The sequence below is a fragment of the Carcharhinus amblyrhynchos genome, chromosome 3 (assembly GCF_965287045.1).
Source record: "Carcharhinus amblyrhynchos chromosome 3, sCarAmb.v2.hapA, whole genome shotgun sequence".
Lineage (NCBI taxonomy): Eukaryota > Metazoa > Chordata > Chondrichthyes > Carcharhiniformes > Carcharhinidae > Carcharhinus > Carcharhinus amblyrhynchos.
In genome coordinates this window covers 15,739,136-15,760,410 of record NC_137326.1, presented here as the reverse complement: position 1 = coordinate 15,760,410, position 21,275 = coordinate 15,739,136, and the positions used below count along the sequence as shown (strand labels likewise).

Below are 21,275 nucleotides of genomic sequence, written 5' to 3'. Positions count from 1 at the left end.
TGACGCCCATGTCCCACGAATGAATTAAAGAAAATACCCATCCCAAATTACAAAATCTCTGCAGTTGATCATTCTCCTCAATCCTTAAGGGCAAAGCTGCAACCCATTCTCTCAAGTCAGCAATGCGAGAACTAATCACCATTTTAATTAAAATTCCAAAGATAGTTGGCTGCTATGATTAACTATTGTCCTTTGAGAGGTGAGCTCCGATTCACCTTCAACGAGTACATGCCAACGCCAGTGGCAGGGGAACCGTTATGAATGGGTATACATAATTTTAGATTCGTTGCTAAGAGCTCGTCACAGTACAACTTTCAGAGACAGCAAACTAAAGCCAGCAGACTGCAGTCTGTGTAACAAAATCCAAAATGGGGATGCTAAATTACACAGGGGGATTTAGATGGACATTACATTAAGTAGGCCACTGCAACTTGGGAGGTAAAGAGAAAACTGACTCGGGGCAAACGGGCAGAGAGGCGCAGAATAGTGGGAACAACCTAAAGCTCTCAAAGGGGATTACCATTTAAAGGTGACAGTTAATGTTGCATTAATATTTTGCTGGTTGCCTTCACTGAATCAGGGTCTAATTATCATTGACAGATTTCCACCACCCTGCAAGAAATCCCCTTTCGACTTTTTAAAAGTAAATCATCCCAACTTTCAGGAAACACCAGATGACATTCAAACCTTAAATTCTCCAAGTTCCTCATGAAACTCACGCATGATTTCACTTCAAGTTGAACTTAAATATAGGGAGAGAATTTTTAACTGGAGCAAATTAATTCCACATGGTGTCCAATTCTCGTGGCAGACGTGCTGATATTCACTTGCCCCGGGTAGTTTAAGATGCTGCCAGACTGCACTCTGGGGTTCCGTCCAAGCCATTGGAGCAAAGCCAGTACCTGCAGCAAAGGATGCTCTCCACAGTAAGGAGAATGCAATGGGTGTTAACATCTCCAATTTTCTTACTTCATTCCAAGAGAAAGATGATGTGAACTGTAGAAATCTTTTCCCTGAGTCACCATTCGTGTGGGTGGATGGTGGCACAGTGGTATTGCCATTGGCCCAGAGACCCAGGGCAATGGGTGAGAATCCCACCACAGCAGATGGTGAAATTTGAATTCAATAAAGATCTGGAATGAAAATGCTGACCATGAGACCATTGTTGATTGTCATGAATCTAGCTCACAAGTACCCTTGAATAAAGGAAATCTGCTGTTCTTACTTGGTCTGGCCTACTAACTCCAAACCTACAGCAATGTGCTTGACTTTGGATGCTCCTGTTTCCTCCCACAGTCCAAAAGATGTGCTGGTTAGCTACATTGGTTTTGCTAAATTCTTCCTGTTACCAGGATGTTGCCTGGTATGGAGTGCATGAGCTATGAGGAGAGGTTGAAGAAACTTGGTTTGTTCTCACTGGAGGTTGAGGGGTGACCTGATAGAAGTCTGCAAGCTTATGAGAGGCATGAACAGAGTGGATAGTCAAAAGTTTTTCCCCAGAGTGGAAGAGTCAATTACTAGGAGGCACAGGTTTAAGGTGTGAAGGGCAAGGTTTAAAGGTGATATGCAAGGCAGTTTTTTTTAATTACACAGAGGGTGCTGAAACTCATTGCTGGGGGAGGTAGTGGAAGCAGATGCAATGATGACTTTTAAGGGGCATCTTGGCAGCATGCTCGGTGCAGGCTTGGAGGGCTGAAAAACCTGCTCCTGCACTGTAGTTTTCTTTGCGCGCGATCAGGTGCCAGAGCGTGGCAACTAGGGGATTTGCCCACTAACTTCATTGCGGTGTTAATGCAAGTCTGCTTGTGACACTAATTAAAAACAAACATTTTTTAAATGCTGTCTGAAATGGAAGTCATAGTTCAAGGGCAAATAGGGATGGGCAATAAATGCTAGCCCAGCCAGTCACACCTGTGTCCCGTGAAAGAACTTTAAAAATTCACCACATTTGAGCAGAGGACCATAAAAGCCATGATAGCATATTTCATCCGTTACCTACATTCCTGCAGTAGGTGTTTCTTTCTACCCTCTGTTCAAGTATAATCCCTTCTCCCTCCCCATCCCCTCTCCCACTACAAGAATGTTGAGGCCATTCCAACTACTGGATTGGAAACTGACTAAGTGGCTCAGGATCACATGAAATCCGAAGAATAACTTAGTTCTAAAATATATGCAAGGTAAATGGTAAAATGTTAGTGTACCCTAATTGGCAAGACACTGCCAAGTGACTGTTTGGTTCACCCTAATTTGTCTATTCAAAGCAAGTAGCACTTCCGTTTCCACAATGGAAACTTCCATAGAATTATAAAGTACAGAAGGTGCCCTGCAACAAGTTAGAAACACCTGATCTCACACCTAAGCTCATTTGCCAACACTTGGCCCATGCCCTGAATGTTATTACCAAGTATTCATCCAGATACTTTTTTTTTTAAAATAAAATACAGGATATGGGACAACCTGCCTCTACCACCCACTCAGGCAGCACATTCCAGACCGTCACCACTCTGGGTGAGAAGGCTTATCCTCACATCCCTCAATCTCCTGCCTAGCATGGCAGAAGCAGGCAGCTGGAAAGCCAAGAGTTCTATTAGATTGGAAAAGAGCAAATGTAACTCCTGTTAGTCAAAAAAGGGAAGGGAGCCAGAGCAGGGACTGCACCTCAGTGTTCCAAAAAGATAGCTGAGGAAATTGTGGAGGCATTGGTGATGATCTTTCAATCACTGGAGACAGGGAGGGTACCAGAGGACTGGAAAGTAGCTAATGTAACACCAGTGTTGAGAGAGACAACAGATGGGAAAATAAGCTGCACTTTGGTCATTGGTAAGATTTGTGTCTGTTGTTATGAGACCATGGAATGCTTGGAAGTGCATGATAAAATAAGAATGAGTCAGCATAGCTTTGTCAAAGCAAGGTCATGTCTGACAAATCTGTTAAAGTTCTGAGAGACGGTAAGATAGAGAACCAGTGGATATGATTTTAGATTTCCAAAAGGTCTTGACAAGGTGTCACAGAGAATGTTAAATAAGTTAGAGCCCATGGTGGCAAGAGCAAGATCCTGACATGGATGGAGGATTGGCTAACTGACAGAAGGCAGAGAGTGGGGATAAAGGGGTCTTTTTCCAGACATGGCAGTCAGGGACTAGTGGTGTGCCTCAGGGGTCAGTGCTGGGACCACAATACATATTAACAATTTAGAGGCACTGTTGCTAAGTTTGTAGATGATCCAGATATGTAGGAGGGACAGATAGTGAGGAACGTGGGGGTTGTAGAAGGACTTGGATAGATTAGGAGAGTGGGCAAAGTGGCAGATGGAATACAATGTGAAAAAAAAAGGTTATGCATTTGGGAAGGAGGAATGGAGGCATAGACCATTTGAATTGGTAAAGTGCTTAGAGAAAAAAATCCAGAAACTAAAAAGGGACTTGGGAGTCATTGTTCAAGATTCTTTAGGTTAATGTACAGGTTCAGTCAGCAGTTTGGAAGGCAAATGCAATGTCAACATTCATTCAAGAGGGCTAGAATACAAGAGCATGGGTGTACTTCTGAGGCTGTACAAGGCTCTGTTCAGACCCCATTTGGAGTATTGAGCAGTTTTGGGCCCATATCCAAGTATGTGCTGACCTTGGAAAGGCTCTAGAGGTTCACAAGAATGAATGAATGACTGCTGGAATGTAGGGCTTATATGAGGAATGGTTGAGGGCTCTAGGTCTGTACTTGGAGTTTAGAAGGATGAGTGGGGAAATCTTATTGATACTTACAGGATACTGTGAAGCAGGGATAGAGTGGATGTGGAGATGTTTCCACTAATAGGAAAAACTAGAACCAGAGGGCACTTCAGACTAAAGGGATGATTCTTTAAAATGGATGGAGGAATTTCTTCAGCCCAGAGAGAGTGGTGAATCTGTTGAACTGTCACAGAAGGCTATGGCAGCCAGATTACTGAGTGCAGTTTAAGACAGAGATAGGTTCTTGATCAATAAGGGGATCAGGCATCAAGACTGGGGAATGGGTAAAAGAGAAAAATGTCATGATTGGATGGTGGAGCAGACTCGATGGGCTGAGTGGCCCAATTCTGCTCCTATGTCACCAGGTTATAGTCCAACAGGTTTGAAATCATGAGCTTTGAGCACTGCTTCTTCAGGTGAAGGAGCAGTGCTCCAAGTGCTTGCAATTTCAAATAAACCTGTTGGACTATAGGGTTGTGTGACCCTTTAAGAGGAATTTCAGAAAAAGGTGTCACATATCCTATTTTTAAATACATATGGTTCCTAAAATTTTACATCAGAATCAATTTACCTGATAAAAATAATTTAGTTGATGTATTTGATGGCACAAGACCCAAGTCAGTTCTTTCATGCTCCAACCAGGTGAAAACACTTATACACATGGAAACCAGAGCTCATTAAACATGTTGTCAGGTTTAAGTTTTCTACCACAATGCCAATGAATTCCAGGGAGAGAAAAGTCACCTCAGTAGGTGGCAAAGTATTTGAAACCTGCTGCTATTTGGTAGAAAGCCAACAGTTGCTGCTGGACAGCCAAACCTGGAACATTTACTCAAGGAAAGGCTGAGCGATGACAACAGAACCAACTGCACAACTATAGGAAGCAAAAATCCAGGACAGGTACAAGTACATCTTTACTATTAATGAACCTGGATTTAAAGGTTAATGAATGCAAGCCTTTAATGGCAACGTAGTACAAGGAATCACAACAGGTCAGCAGATTAAAAGGATGATGATTGAGAAATGTTAGTCCAAGAGAAATCCAACACCCCAGGTTTAGAGACAAGACTCAAATAACAAATACAAGCCAAACATTGATGTTAGTGACTTTATTGCACATCTAGTCTCAAACAGATTACAATTTGGGTTCATTTCTTCATGGCTTTTACAGCTGACTTTGTCACTTTACCAGCTACAGCCGTTTTCTTATCTACTGCCTTGATTACACCAACTGCAACCGTCTGCCTCATGTCCCGCACTGCAAAACGACCTGCAACACAAAGTTTGTGAATTTCTCAGACGAAAAGCCACAGTAGCAAAAGCCAGTTACTATAGTTTAAAGATTAGAATCTTGATAGGCCATTCGGCCCATTGAGTCTGCACTGACTTGGGAAATGCATTTTACCCAGGCCTTCTCTGTAAAGAATGGCTAATCCATTGAACCCAAGGGGCAATTCAGCCCAGCCAATCCTGCACACCTTTGGGGGGGGGGGGGGGGGGGGGGAGTGGAAAATCTACAGTCATTTGTTGAACCTGGGTCCCTGGAACTGAGACAGCAGTGCCAACTCACTGGTTTCAATCAGTTTCCAGAAACTAAGTCGTCACTATTCCCACCCATTGTAAAGATCGCAACCAAGGATGAGGAATCAAAAAGGTAGATATTCAAAATAATGGAGGAGGAAAGTAGTGTTATGCAGTGGTGGTTAGGATCTGGAGTACAAGCAAAAAGTAGTGAAAGTGATGTCTGAAAAATTTAGATTGGCACCAAGTGAATTGCTCCTTCAGAGGGCTAGCACTGATAGTGGACCAAGTGGTCTCCTTCTGTGCTGTAACCACTATGAATAAGTTTCAGGTACAAGTCTTGCCAAATCAGCTAATTTGTGCTTATGGGTAGGAAGAGGGAGATACAGAACTAGAGGGTGAAGAAAAAAGTCATTCTCACCAAGTGGAGGGTATGCAGAGAAGGTTTCCACACACATAGGCTTCCCAGGAATCATCACAACAATGCCAGCATCTCCTGATTTCAAACTCTTTGGGTCGTCTTCCAGTTTCTTACCAGATCGACGGTCAATCTTCTGCTTCAGTTCAGAGAATTTGCAGGCGATGTGTGCAGTGTGGCAATCTAGTACAGGTGAGTAGCCAGCATTGATCTGCCCTGGGTGATTCAGAATGATCACCTGGGAATCAAAGCAGTAGAGTCAGCAATTGGAGCACAAAATATTCTTCCTACAGCTGGTCACCTTGTATTTACATCAGTCATGTGTTTATTTTAAAATAAAGGGGTATCAAATCCAAGCTAGTACACAAGATTCAACTGAGCCATTTCTGGTACATACTAGATTCAGTAAGATTTACATTAATGCCAATACAGTGCATGTACCAAGTTACAATGGCACACAGTGGTAAGCACTACTGCCTTGCAGCATCAGGGACCTGGGTTCAAATCCCAGCTTGGTTACTGTCTGTGTGGAGTTTGCACATTGGAGGAAACACACAGACATCAGTCTGAAAGACCAGTTGGTTAGGTGCATGGACTTGAACAGATGCCAGAATGTGGTGACTAAGTGATTTTCACAGTAACTTCATTTCAGTTTTAACACAAGACTTGACTAAAAAACAACTTACTAGCCAGAATTGGGAGTAGATGAATATTAATTTTGTTTACTTGAAGCAGAAGATCTTAACCTTTGACCAAGAGCCAGTTTGTCAGCAGTTCCCACCCACAAAAGCCATGCTTTGTCTCATTTCCAATAGTACAGCTCAAATCACTCCATTTTGAGTCTTGTACAAATTATTAGCGGATGGGGATGCACTTATTCTGACATACCCTCTCTAGGATACTTCTTTACAATCCACCTGAACAAGGTTTTCATTACTTGCCACCAAGATTACTGATGGCAGAGAGATTTGGACAATGCCTTGGAATGTGCATATTTTCACCCTTGGGAATTTAAAGGATTAGTGTAGTGAAAATCCCCTAGGCACCACACTCCAGCACCTGTTCAGGTACACAGGGAAAATTTAACATGGCTAATGCATCTAACCAGCACATGTTTGGGAGAGTCTCCTCCCACACAGTCTGAAACATGGGTTCAATTCCCCATCACTGTATGGAGTATGCACATTCTCCCATGCCTCTGGCACGGAGGCCACAATACTAACCACTGTGCTGCCCCATTTTTGAGTTGAGTTTATGGGGAGTGGGCAGGAACATGGAGTCAATGATCAGCTAGAGCCATCTGGTCTACTCCAGCTCTCCTATTTAGGTTACAAGATTACTACAATTGGTTGCTGACTACCAGCATGGAGGATATGTGAGGCCAAATCATGGCCTGCTGGCTCACCTGGGCTGTGAAGCTTCCAGATTCCACAGGTGGATCATTCTTGCTGTCTCCAGTCACATTTCCACGTCGAATATCTTTTATTGATATGTTCTTGACATTGAACCCAATGTTGTCCCCAGGCATTGCTTCTGCTAGAGCCTCATGGTGCATTTCAACAGATTTCACTTCAGTGGAAAGGTTGACAGGAGCAAAGGTCACCACCATGCCAGCCTTCAGGGTTCCTGTCTCTACTCTGCCCACTGGCACAGTACCAATCCCTGAATAGATTTGAGGTTGAAAGTTAAATTCTAACTCTTGAAATACATTGACTTGTATATACAGATGAGAAATGTGAACTCACCTCCAATCTTATAGACATCTTGCAGGGGAAGGCGAAGGGGCTTGTCTGTGGGACGTGTTGGTGGGAGGATAGCATCTAGAGCTTCTAAGAGGGTGGTACCTGTAGCATTGCCTTCCTTACGTTCCATTTTCCAACCTTTGAACCAAGGCATCTATAAACAACGATAGATATTAGATACACAGCACATCCAAAATCAAGATGATGGACTGACATGAAGAATTAACAGACCCAAGTTTTGAAAGGTGCAAAGTGTTTCATTTCTGATGAGAATGCATTTGAACCCTACAAAGGGATTCTTAATGTAAAATGTAGAGATACATTTGTTCTAGTCACTATTCACCATCCTGACTTGGAAATGCTCTTTGCTTCATAGTCACAGTAATTTGATCCAGTGACAAGGGATGGGGAATAAATACTGGTCTAGCTAGTGACCCCCCACATCCCACAAGTGAAAGTAACTCTTTAAGGGATTGGATTATTTTAAACCAAGGAGAATCAAGCCAACCAACATCCTAATTTACTCCCAGGTCAGTCAGCAAGCAAATGCCAACCTTGCTTAATGCTGCAAGAATGTATTCATTAAGCTCTCATTGATAGAATCCCTACAGTGCAGAAGGCCATTTGGCAACATAACTGATGGAATCTATTTATTAATTTTGCAACAACTTAAAAGTAGGAGGAAATTTGCAGAAAGACAAGTACCAAACAGAAGTATACAATTGTAGGATAGTTAGCCCCAGTTGCCTTCTAAAGAGACCATGTTCATTTAAAACTTAACATTGTTAAAGTCTATTGCTCAGCAAGTTGATAGAGGGTATCTACCCTTGCAGGTATAGCCAGTTGATCTATCCTGCTACATAAAGGAATAGGATGTAAAGATGTTAGATACCCAAACAAATGAACATGAGCTTGTTGGGTTGTAAATACTAGGCAGAGTCAGATGTTTACTTCTCAAATTTAAGATAATGCACACAACTGTTTCCAAATCAGCCAAAAGTGAAAATGTCACTTACGTTTTTGCTGGGTTCCAGCATGTTGTCTCCATGCCATCCAGAAATTGGTACAAAGGCCACTGCCGCAGGATTGTAGCCAATTTTCTTGACATAAGTGCTCACTTCTTTCACAATTTCTTCATATCTCTTGCTGCTGAAGTTGGGCTCTGTGGAATCCATCTTGTTGACTCCAACGATGAGCTGTTTGACTCCCAAGGTGAAAGCCAGGAGTGCATGCTCCCTGGTCTGTCCATTCTTTGAAATGCCAGCCTCAAATTCACCAACACCAGCAGCCACAATCAACACAGCACAGTCAGCCTGACAACATATTTGAATGCAGTTAGACATTATTAAAACACTTAGCCATTGGACTGAATAATGGTGCTGGACCAAAAGGAGGATTCACATTCAAGATAGTTTGGCACTATCAGATTATGTCAAGAATACAGATTGTCCTTTGAAGAAAGGAGCATCTGCTTATAGTATGAAAAGGATCCACAAACTCAAAAGCTGAAAAACCCCAAAAAAGGTGTCACTGGACTAGTAATCCAGAAGCCCAGGCTAATGATCTGGGTTCAAATCTCAGCATGGTGGAATTTGAATTCAATTAATGAATCTGGAATGTAAAGCTAGTCTCAGTAATGATGGTCATCATAAAGCACATCAGGTTCACTAGTCCCCTTCAGGGAAGGAAAAACACTTTTTGGGGTGGCACCAGGGACCCAAGTTCAATTCCTGGCTTGGGTCACTGTGGACCTTGCACATCCTCCAGTTACCCCAGTTTCTTCCCACTACCCGAAGTGGTGCTGGTTAGGTGGCTAGGCCATGCAAAATTGCCCCTTAGGGGGACTAGCTAGGGCAAGTGCATAGGGGTATGATATAGGTGGAGTTGTAGTTGTGTCAGTGGAGATTTGATGGGCCAAATGGCCTCCTTCTGCACTGTAGGGAATTCTATGAAACTATTCCCATGCCTTTAGTCATCAATAATAAAATTAGTTCCATTGCAGGATAGGAGTTGTACAGAGCAGCAGATTGAACTGAGGAAGTCAAAAGAATTCAAACTTAAAACTGGTTTTCAGAGAGATGAGAGCAATTATGAATTGGTTGAAGGCTGTAAAAGGAGGGAGGGGAACACTTAGCAATCTATATCACTATTGACACAAGGGACTTGTCAGTTAGCAAAGTTCTTTGGAAGGTGTGGTGGATGAAAGGGTAACCAAGTTGTGGACATCTGACTTTTGTCACTAGATTAATGATTCAAAAATTAAAATAATTGCAATGAACAATTTGCTTTTTGCACCCCACCCCCAAAACATAGATATTTAGAAAGCTCAAGGCTCATTTGTACACTAAAACACGATGACTTTCTGCAAGCTTACCTGGGAGGTACCAGTGATCATGTTCTTTATGAAGTCCCTGTGTCCGGGTGCATCAATGATGGTGATATAGTATTTGGTAGTTTCAAACTTCCACAGGGAAATATCAATAGTTATACCTCGCTCCCTCTCAGCCTTCAGCTTATCCAGCACCCAGGCATACTTGAAGGAGCCTTTTCCCATCTGTAAGACGGAAGAAAGAGTCTAAATAACACTCAGCCCCCACATGCATCTACATGTAGCACTTCAGGTTTTCCAAACCTGCATTTGAGCATTTCCTTAAGAGTTGATATTTCTCCCCCCCACCCCACCCAAGTCCATTATGAATGAAATAAGAAGTCTCACAACACAAGGTTAAAGTCCAACAGGTTTGTTTTCACAAGCTTTCAGCGTGCTGCTCCTTCATCTCACCTTCATTCACCTGATGAAACAGCAATGGTCCAAAAGCTTGTGATACCAAATAAACTTGGAACAAAGAACACAGCACAGGAAACAGGCCCTTCGGCCCAACGAGCCCACACTGCCGCCATCTTAATGTGCTTTTCCTCCTCCACCCTTGATCCATGCCTATGCTCAACCTGGTATTGACAGAGTCCTTACTGTGCCCATCCCAGTCCAACACTGATGTATCCATATTATGGAAGAAGAGATTCATTCACTGGAGTCCCAAGCTGAGGGGCACCATTGGTAAATTGACATGAGTCAACTGATTAGTATTCAACAGTACCAGAATATAGGATTTAGCCAAGTATGGCTGTTAATAGCTACATCACTTAGCAATTTTAGTTGTGATCACATGCATACAAGCTATAAAGGAAAGGAAAGCATGGCATGCCATGAGCTATATTTGTCAAAGACTCTGGCTGCATTGTTAAGTGAACAGTCATTAAAATTTCATACATCTGACTTGCAATGAGCAGGCTGACAGTGCAGAGCTATCTCTGGCATGGGAATGTACAGGATGGGCACACAGTGTGGAACCATAGGGGATGACTGTCCAAACTGAACTTCAACTAATAAATACATTTTAGTAAAAGACAACTTGCGATTGAGGGGGAACATTAAAATCAGTAACTTGAAGATTTTGTCATCAAGACCAGCACGAGGGGAGAGAAAGTAGAATTACCTTGGTTAAAAGAGTCATGAGAAGGGGAAGTGTATTCTCTCAACAGCTCAAATTCACGAAGGCTAGAGTTAGCCTGAATTAAACTATGGGGACTCCAATTACAGCCCTGGACAACAAACTACAATTGAAGTAACTCCTTTATAATGCAAAACTGCCTACATTTCCTGCTGCTTCAGCAAAGCAGCCAGCATAGTTAAGGACTCCACACCATTCTCATTTCCATCTTTTCCTGTTGGGAAGATACAAAAGTCTTGGTCATGTACCAACTGATTCGAGAACAACTTCTTCCCTGCTACCATCAGACTTTTGAATAGACCTCTGTTGCATTAAGTTGCTTGAAGAGTATGCTTTATCTGCATAGCATGCAAGAAATAATATTTTTCGGTGTATGCTAATACACATAATAATAAATTAAATCAAAAAAAAAATTGGTGACTAAAACACAACTTAAATCTCAGACTTCCACACAACATTCATTATTTACACATATGGAATGTATAGTCCATTGCCCAAGCAATAAAGACAAAATATATAAAGACATAAATGCCAAAATAAGTATTTTCAGGATTTCACAGTGTCTTTTTGTTTACAACAAGTAGACCATAAAAATATTAAACTTCAAATCCAACTGTTTAAAGAGGAAACATACAGCCTCACAAATCAAGCATACTAACCATTACAACCAGAGAAAGCTTTTTTTCAGTATCAGTCTTTAATTACTACAACTCTATCAGAGATAGAATTTTAATTAAAAACAAAATTCACGTTTACCTCAGCAGCTTCTTTCTCAAATTTTTCAATAGTTCTCTTGTCAATACCACCACACTTGTAGATCAAGTGACCAGTGGTAGTAGATTTACCAGAATCCACATGGCCAATAACCACAATATTAATGTGAATTTTCTCTTTACCCATGGTGGTGGTAACTCAGAGAATGCAATACCCAAAAAAAAAAATAACATTACTACCAAGAGCAGCATTTATATCAGATGTTTCTTGGCCCTCACATCACCTGAATAGAATGAACAAACAAATTGGGCTCAATTAGGCTCTGTATTGTTGGCCAAACGAGCAAAACTAACTCAAATTAACTTAGGGACAAATTAAAAGGCGCAGCCCCCCAAAAAGGAAGGGGGCGGGGGCGGGGGCGGGGGCGGGAAACGGCCCGAACAGAAACCAAAGTCCAAAGGAAACCCAAAACATCAAACCAAAATGTGACTATCAGGATCCACAGCACACCCCAGCCCCTGCAGCGCCCAGCAGGGGGGCTCAATTAGGCAGCTTGGAACAACACTCTTGCTAATCAGTGAGGATGATAAAGCCCTTTTTAAAGGGGCTCAGACAATGATGACCAAATTCTACCTCTTCTCTTGGTCTTTTAGAGTCTTTTTGGTCAAGGTCTTTCAAGTCGAACCAAGTAGACAAACTCAAATTACATTAGGACAAAGTAAAAGGGGCAGCTCCCCAAAAGGAAGGGGAACAGCCCAAACAAAAACAAAAGTACAAAGGAGATGACCAAATTCTAAGACAATCTTCTCAAGGTAGAGGAGTCTTCTGGGCAAAAAGATTGGTACAGCAGTCTTCCTTTTTATCTACTTGACACTCTGGTCCTTCCTGTGTCCATCAGTCATAGAAAACCTTAAAGGTACCTGCAGACACTGTGTGCTTCTTCTCCAAGGTCACCTGGACATGGATAGAACTGCAGGACAGAAGCAGGCAGTCGGGCTGAGTAACACTCAGTCTGGAGCCATCAATGGCCAGATTGATTCTGGGAATGTAAAGGTAGATGTATGAGCAGAGATTAAACAGCTGGGCTTGTACACGTTGGAATTCAGAAGGATGGGAGTGGATCTGATCGAAGAATATAAAATATGAAAAGGGATTGATCAAATAAATGTAGACCAAATGTTTCCTCTGTTGGGGCAATCTAGAAGGAGACATCACAGGTATAGGTTGAGAGGTGGTAGATTTAAAACTGAGATGAGGAGGGACTACTTCTCACAGAGGGTGGTGAATTTGTGGAACTCACTGCCCCATTAGCAAAGTGGAGTCTCAATCATTGAATGGCTTCAAGAAGGAGATAGACATAGTTCTGATTTTTTTAAAAATGGATTAAAGGGATATGGGAACAGGTCGGAAAGAGGATTTGAGACCAGGGAGAGATCAGCCGTGATCTGATTGAATGGCGGATCAGGCTTGAAGGACTGAATTTGCCTATTTCTGCTCATAATTCCTCTGTTGCTATGTTGACGAGGACCAGCAACAGACCTACAAAGGAGTCCTCAGGCCTACCCACTGTCCTTCACAGTGGGCAGCCAAAAACCAGGAACAAGGCTCTGAAACAGAGGAGCAGCAACCCCACACCCCTCAAATAATGAAACCACATCCTCTCCCATTCTGTATAAATCTGAAACACTGACACATCCAGACAGTACAGCAGATTCAGAATCCATTTGTCCTCTCTTTATTTAATAATAAGAACAGGTTGCCTCAGAGTCATCGAATGAGGAAAAACCTAAGCCTAGTGCCTTGTTAGAGGGTCACAACCAACAGAAAATCTAAACAAAGCAAACGGATAAATGTATTTATTTACTACATCCAGCACAAAGCCAGTCCTTGTACTACTAACCAGAAGCTGAAGGCCTCAGGCCAGCCAGGAGACAGTGTGTGCTCCTGCTCCAGGGCCACTCAGGTATATAGAAAGAAACCAGTTAAGATATTCGTCAGTCAACTTGGCAATATTCGTATTAAAAATGCAGCTTCACTACAATAACAACCTGACATGCTAGGATTCCCCAGCCGATATGGCATTACATGATTGAATGCAATGTACAAGCTCTTAGAGAGAGGACATGGAAAGTCCCCCTATCTACTCCTGGAGAATAAACCATGAGTAACACTGCTTGACTTATGATTAAGTAAAAGTATGGTGGCACAATGATTAGCACTACTGCCTCACAGCATCAGGGGCCCAGGTTCAATTCCAGCCTCTATCACTGTCTGTCTGGAATTTGCATGTTTTCCCCATGTCTTCGTGGGTTTCCTTCAGGTGCTCCGGGTTTCCTCCCATAGTCTAAAGATGTGCGGGTTAGGTTGATTGGCCATTCTATATCATCATAGAATCCCTACAGTGCAGAAGGAGGTCATTCGGCCTATTGTGACTGCACTGACCACAACCCCAGCCAGGCCCTATTCCCGTAACCCCGCTTATTTAGCCTACTCTAACTCTACAGTCAATTTTTCATGGCCAATCAACCTAACCTGCACATCTTTGGATGTCCGTCACAAATCAGGGGGATTAGCAGGGTGAATGAGAGTTATGGGAATATGGCCTGGGTGGGATTGTGGTCAGTACAGACTGGATGGGCTGAATGGCCTCCTTCCGTACTGTAGGGATTCTATGATTCTATAAAGAATATTCATTCCCATTGAAAGGTTGACAGAGGCAAAAGGGGAAAATACTTAGAGACAAAAAGGAAATGGTTTTTCCTGGGCATATAGCAATGGTTTAGGACTGAGTACAGACTGGACTGCCGCATTAGCCTCAGTGGCGGGTTAACTACCACCCGGACCCCTAGGCTGACCTTTAGTAAAGCCCCCTGACCTTGTCCCCTGCCCCACCCTTCATTGAATAGAATAAAGTGATGTTAAGTGACGTTAGATAACTTATATTGTTGTACTATGTGTAATGTACATGTATAATATCATAAAGTTATATGAATCAATTACAACTCTTTTATTCATTTATTTTTCATTTTCTTTGTACTTTAAAAATCCTCCGTGTTTTTTGGTTTACAAAAGTGTCGATAACAGCGGGTAAATCCACAGATCGAAGCATATCTGATTCAATGTGCACGAGTGCCAGATGTCTAAGTTTCTCAATGTTGAGCGCAAATATATTTTGACCTCTTCAGTGCCGAAAACGAACGATCACCCGAACAGTTAGTGATCGTTAAGGACAGATAAATTCTAAAGCAAATGTATGTATTTGGATACACCTCGTGTAGTCGATCTCTTGCCAGAGCTCCCAGTGACAGTGACTTCATCATCGGACTGTCCTTGAATGTACTTCTGAAAGTGGATGAACTCTTCCACAAAAGCACTCAACAACAGTTTTGATGATGGATTGTGCAGTGATGATAGTGGGAGTGATTTAGATGCCAAGGATTTTGATGTTGACATTGGTGAATTATCAGCTGACGATACATTGATAGCACTGGAGGCAGCGGTGACAGTCATCGTGCTGTGGTGTGGGACTAATACTATGTAACGGTGAATGTTGAGAAAAGGACTATATGTAACTATGTACGCACTAAAATAAGTAGGGATAAATGTTATAACATGACAATAAGCTCTTTGTTGCATTTATTTTGTATTTATTTGCATGTAGTACAAGTCCGGGAATAACGCTCCTCTATTTATAGGTATTTGTTATATTAGTTCACCCACAGGATATAGTTATGAAAATTTATTCACCCTTAAAAGCGTTAAACCAAATTTTTTTTGCTCTCAGGCCCCTAGGTTTAAGCCTACTCAGCCTAATGGTTAATCCACCACTGGTTGGCCTTTGACAGAGGTCCATGCCGTGACCGTGTTACATTTGCAGCAACAAATTTGCAATTCAAGGTTTTTGTTTCTGGATTGAAGGTGCACAGGTTTCCTGGGCAAACAACGATCATTGATGTAATGCTGTTATCACAGCATGAATCACGTTACCAAGCACACCTCTGTTTGCACACCTGCTAAAGGTAATGGCAGCAATTACACTTTGCTGATATATTCCTGGCTATCCTCCTTCCCAGTAAAAAGTCTGACAACACCAGGTTTTAGTCCAACCTATTTATTTGATAATATTCTCACAAGCTTGTGAGAATATTATCAAATAAATAGGTTGGACTAAAACCTGGTGTTGTCAGACTTTTTACTGTGTTTACGCCAGTCCAACGCCGGCATACCCACATCATATCCTCCTTCCCACAGGGAGCTGTGTTTTCGTACAACTGCATTGATTTTTGCAGGTTTGTTAATGATGTGTGATATCTGAGTAAATAAAGTTTTATACCGTAGAATTTCTGATTTGGAAAATTCATGTTAACATTTAATACACTCATGTTATATTCCAAGATAATGTTGGATATGACTGCTCTGAAAGAAGTAAAGCAATAGTAATGAGATTTACACATTTGTCAAATGATCTAGGCATCTCTGTGAATCCACATATAGGTGCTGAAAGATAAATCTGGCTGGCCCCCTGTGTTTTAGGAGTTGCTCCATATTTGTGATTCTGAACATCGCAACCCAACAAAGTGGACAAAATAAAAAAAGTCAAAAGCTACAAGTTCCTAGGTGTCCAGATCACCAACAACCTGTCCTGGTTCCTCCCCTCCGACGCAACAGTTAAGAAAACCCCCCTACTTTCTCAGAAGTCTAAGGAAATTTGGCATGTCCCCTAAGACTCTTGCCAAATTTTACAAATGTGCCATAGAAAGCATTCTTTCTGGTTGTATCACAGCTTGGTATGGCTCTTGCTCTTTCCAAGACTGCAAAAAATTATAAAGAGTCGTGAACCAAGTCCAGTCCTTTATGCAAATCAGCCTGCTATCCATTGACTCTGTCTGCACTTCCTGCTGCCTCGGAAAAGCAGCCAGCATAATCAAGGACCCCACGCACCCCAGACATATTTTTTTCCACCTTGTTCCGCTGGGAAAAGGATACAAAAGTCTGAGGACATGTACCAACTGACTCAAGTCAATAAGTCAACAAGCCATCTCCAGGGTGTGTCGTAGGTCAGAAGTGCTTCATACTCTCAAACTCCTGATCCTATCCTACTCTAAGTGCACATGGAATTAAAGTCAACACCTTCTCCCAACACCACAACTTGTGCTAATCTTACAATCCATAAACTCACCCTGCCTTTTATGAAAAGAAATGTGATCTTATGTATGTATTGAAAAGCAAGCCTCAGAACTAACAATGTTCCTCATGTCTTTGTTGCTGGGTTACACATTGCTATAGCATAGAATGTTCATCATTCCCAATGATACTGTGCTAATCATCTGGCAATTCCAAACTAAAATAGCTCAGTCAAAATTCAAATTGGCTGGACACCAATGAAAGACTACAATCGTCATAGAAACCATAGAAATCCTACAGTGCAGAAGGAGGCCATTTGGCCCATCGAGTCTGCACCAACAACAATTCCACCTAGGCCCTATCCCTGTAATCCCACTTATCCCTCTAACCTATGCATCCCATGGCACTAAGGGGTAATTTAACGTGGCCAATGTGTCTAACTTGCGCATCTTTGGACGGTGGGAGGAAACCCGGAGGAAACTCTTGCATACACGGGGAGAATGTACAAAATCTGTACAGACAGTGACAGGAGCCAGGAATCGAACCTGGGTCCCTGGAGCTGTGGGGCAGCAGTGCTAACCACTGTGCCGCCCCATACACAGCTAAATATCAGGGACCTTAGCAGCAGAATGGAAAAGCACACTGGAACCCCAACACGCTGCCCGTAATGTTGGCTAGATGTCACTTGGTAGTCAAAAGTTATCATTAACCAACTTTCCAATTTCAACGAGGCCACCCCATGGGATCGGGGCAGACGGTGTTCCTGACCAGACACCAGGCAGCTGCACTCGAGGAGGAAGGTAAAATTATAGCAAAATTCACAAACAGTTTCTTGAAGAAGGTTACATAGACCTACGTGGTGTGGCTCTTGCTCAGCCCAAGACTGCAAAAAACTACAAAAGGTTGTTAACGTAGCCCAGTCCATCACACAAACCAACCTCCCATTCATTGACTTTGTCCACAATTTCCACTGCCTCGGAAAAGCAGCAAGCATAATCAGTGATCCCACGCACTCCGGACATTCTCTCTTCCACCTTCTTCCATCAGGGAGAAAGATACAAAAATCTGAGATCACGTACCAACTGACTCAAGATCAGCTTCTTCCCTGCTGCCATCAGAGTTTTGAATGGACTTACCTCATATTAAGTTGATCTTTCTCTACACCCTGGCTATGACTATAACTCTCTGCCCCCTCTCCTTTCCCTCTCCCTTATGTACTCTATGAACAGTATGTATTGTCTGTATAGCACGCAACAAACAGTGCTTTTCACTGTATCTTAATACATGTGACAATAAGAAATCAAATCAAATCAAATTAAATCAGATCGACCTCAAAGTGTTGTAGGCCAGTCATTCCCCACCAAACTAAGTCCATTTGTTAGACTCAAAATGTTGGTTGGAATCCTCAGGTCTCGCCCGCAGCTGGGATTCTCCAGTCCTGCTGCAGTGAATGGAGATTTTACTGAGTGCCAAATTCTCTGTTCTCACTGTTAGTGGTGATGGGTTGTGCAAGATTGGAGAATTCCGGTCATTCACTCTATTCTCTCTCCACAGGTGCTGTCCAATCTGCTGAGATTTTCCAGCATTTTCTGCTTTTGTTTCAGATCCCAGCATCCACAGTACTTTATCCAGTTGGTTGTAGCTTATGTTACTCAGACTGAGTAGTGCGGAAGAGTGTATGTCAAATTCATTTTTATTTAATTTTGCATTTACACTGGCGAACAAATTCCCTGTTACTGCTCCTAATTCTGTCGGAGCCGCACATCTTAATTTACAGGGTAAAGTTTTAAAAAGTTTAAAATTTATTTATTAGTGTCAGAAGTAGGCTTACGTTAACAATGCAATGAAGTCACTGTGAAAATCTCCTAGCTGCCACACATTGGCGCCTGTTCACTTACACGGAGGGAGAATTTAGCAAGGCCAACACACCTAACCAGTACGTCTTTTGAACTGTGGGAGGAAACCAGAGCACCTGGAGGAAACCAACACAGGCACTGGGAGAACGTGCAAACTCCACACAGATAGTGACCAAAGTCAGGAATTGAATCTAGATCCCTAGTGCTGTGAGGCAGCAGTACTAACCATTGCGCCATCATAGCTTCTATTGCAGATTATTATAATTGGCTATCCCTCACTAATAACGATGATTGTCTTCTATGAATTGGAAGATGGCTGATGAGGCCAATTCAGTATCTGCAGTCTCTCTCCCATGGAGGGTATTTGTTGTCATATGAGATGTCTGCGCATGTATTGTCAGTCTGGGTCATGCCAGTTCTATAGAAAGAAACCTGTGTCTCACACCTTGTAGTGTGGAGAAACCATTGCACAGCAGTTTACATAGAGCAAAACCTTGACCCAACAGCAAGGAAACCAAGGAACTTGGGGGTTTCATTCTGCCTTTGTCTGCTGAGAAACCTGCTGAGATATTCCAAATGGCTCATCTTCCTCCATCCATTCTGCCATTGAGCCCATTGCAGATGGACTTACTTTTTGATTTTGAATTGATTTATTACTGTCACATGTACTGGGATACAGTGAAAAGTATTCTTTCTTGCACACTACACAGACAAAGCATATTGTCCATAGAGTACTCAGGGAAGAAGGAAAGGAGAGGGTGCAGAATGTAGTGTACAATCACAGCTAGGGTGCAGAGAAAGATCAACTTAATATAAGGTAGGTCCATTCAGAAGTCTGATGGGAAGAAGCTGTTCTTGAGTCGGTTGCTACATGAACTTAGACTTTTGTATCTTATTCCCGGTGGAAGATGGTGGAAGAGAAAATGTTTAGGATTCAATGGGGTCCTTAATTATGCTGGATGCTTTTCCGAGGCAGCGGGAAGTATAGATAGAGTCAATGGATGGGAGGCTGGTTTGCATAATGGACTGGGCTACATTCACAACCCTCATCTTTTTTATGGCTTTGGTCAGAACAGCAACCAAACCAAGCTGTGATACATCTGGAAAAGATGCTTTCTGTGGTGCATCTGCAAAAATTGGTGAGAGTCATGGCGGACATGCCAAATTTCCTTAGCCTCCTGAGAAAGTAGAGGCATTGAAACAACACTGTGTGCTTAAGCTTGACCAGTTGTTTAAAAGATCGAGCAAAGATTGACAAAACTTCACTGAAGGCCACTAGCTGTCCAATAAATGAGAAAGGTCCATATAAGCCAGTAATGGCAATCCTGTCTCTTTGGCATGTATCAAACCAAGCAAGAGAACATTCTCTCTTAAGCCGATGGGTGTCCATATCTCAGTCAGCCCTATCTCTGATGGTAAGCCAATTTATAGAACAATTAGTGACAACAGCAGCTTGCTATGTGCAGGATTCCTGTTTTAAAGTAGGAAGGTGAAGAATTTACAGAGGTTCTACAGACTAGGACCAAAGTGATGAAGCATCTATTTCCCATTCTTGTGTAAAGCCAAATGGGCGAGAACGCATGGAAGGGCAAAGTTAGGGGAATATTGGAAGCGGTTACAAGGATAGGGTGAGGCAAGGTTAAAAGTGAAATTTGAATGCCATGTACTGGGAGGTGAGGTGCCAGTTTTGAGCAATGGAGATAGGGTAGATGGATGGGTAGGACTCAGTGCAGAACAGGACATGGACGGGTGACACAATGGCACAGTGGTTAGCACTGCTGCCTCACAGGACCAGGGACCCAATTCGATTCCTGGCTTGGGTCACTGTCTGTGTGGAGTTTGCGCATTCTCCCCCTGTCTGTGTGGGTTTCCTCCGGATGATCTGATTTTCTCCAAAGATGCGCAGGTTAGATGGATTAGCCATGGTAAATGTGCAGGGTTGTGGGGATAGAATAGGGAAAGGGCATGGGTAAGTTGCTCTGTTAGAGAGTTGGCACAGTCTCGATGGGCTGAATGGCCTCTTCTGTACCATAGGGATTCTATGACAGCTGAATTGAGGGGAGGCAAATGGAAGGCCAGCAAGAAGGATATTGAAGAATTTAATTCCACATATGTGAAAAAGTCAAATGAAGTGGTAGCCTTTCTCTCAAAGGGGTTGAAATTTAAAAATGACAGCATCTCAGCTGCACAAAACTCCAACACCGTCCAATCTGGAGCATTGTGTTCTGTTTTGGACATTAAACCTCAGGTTGATAAATGAGTTTGATTTATCACAGAACACAGATTTACCAGAATGATTCCAGGGACTATAAGGTAAATTCGATCATGTTGCAGAAATCTGTCTTGCATTAAATGGACATAGTTTTGATCTAATCAAAACATGTAAGATGATAAAGTAATTGAATGGGACAGATAAAGAGATTTCCTCTGATGGGGCGGTCCAGAAAAAGGAAGTATAATCTTACAATATGTGCCAGACCATGTAGGAGTGAGATCAGGAAGCACTTTCCCAATCAAAGGACTGTTATTCTTACTTTTTCTGCTCACAGACTTTATTGTCCTAATGCTGTTCTAGCACATTTCCCATTTTCCCTAACTTTAGCTTAGCCAAACCTTTGCTTTTCACATTCAAACTCACCCCAAATATGATTTACCCATCACCC

At 42.4% G+C, this 21,275-nt stretch overlaps 1 protein-coding gene across 1 annotated transcript; it reads right to left on the bottom strand.

The window, feature by feature from the left end:
* Window positions 1-4,873: 4,873 nt before the first annotated feature.
* On the bottom strand, window positions 4,874-11,818 carry LOC145336220 (elongation factor 1-alpha 1-like). Its single transcript, XM_080181734.1, has 7 exons — window positions 11,675-11,818; window positions 9,781-9,960; window positions 8,423-8,719; window positions 7,410-7,560; window positions 7,070-7,326; window positions 5,668-5,902; window positions 4,874-4,995 (listed from the first exon to the last, which is right to left on the bottom strand). Exons 1-7 carry the CDS (start codon window positions 11,816-11,818, stop codon window positions 4,874-4,876), a joined length of 1,386 nt encoding a protein of 461 aa, XP_080037860.1.
* Window positions 11,819-21,275: the final 9,457 nt, after the last annotated feature.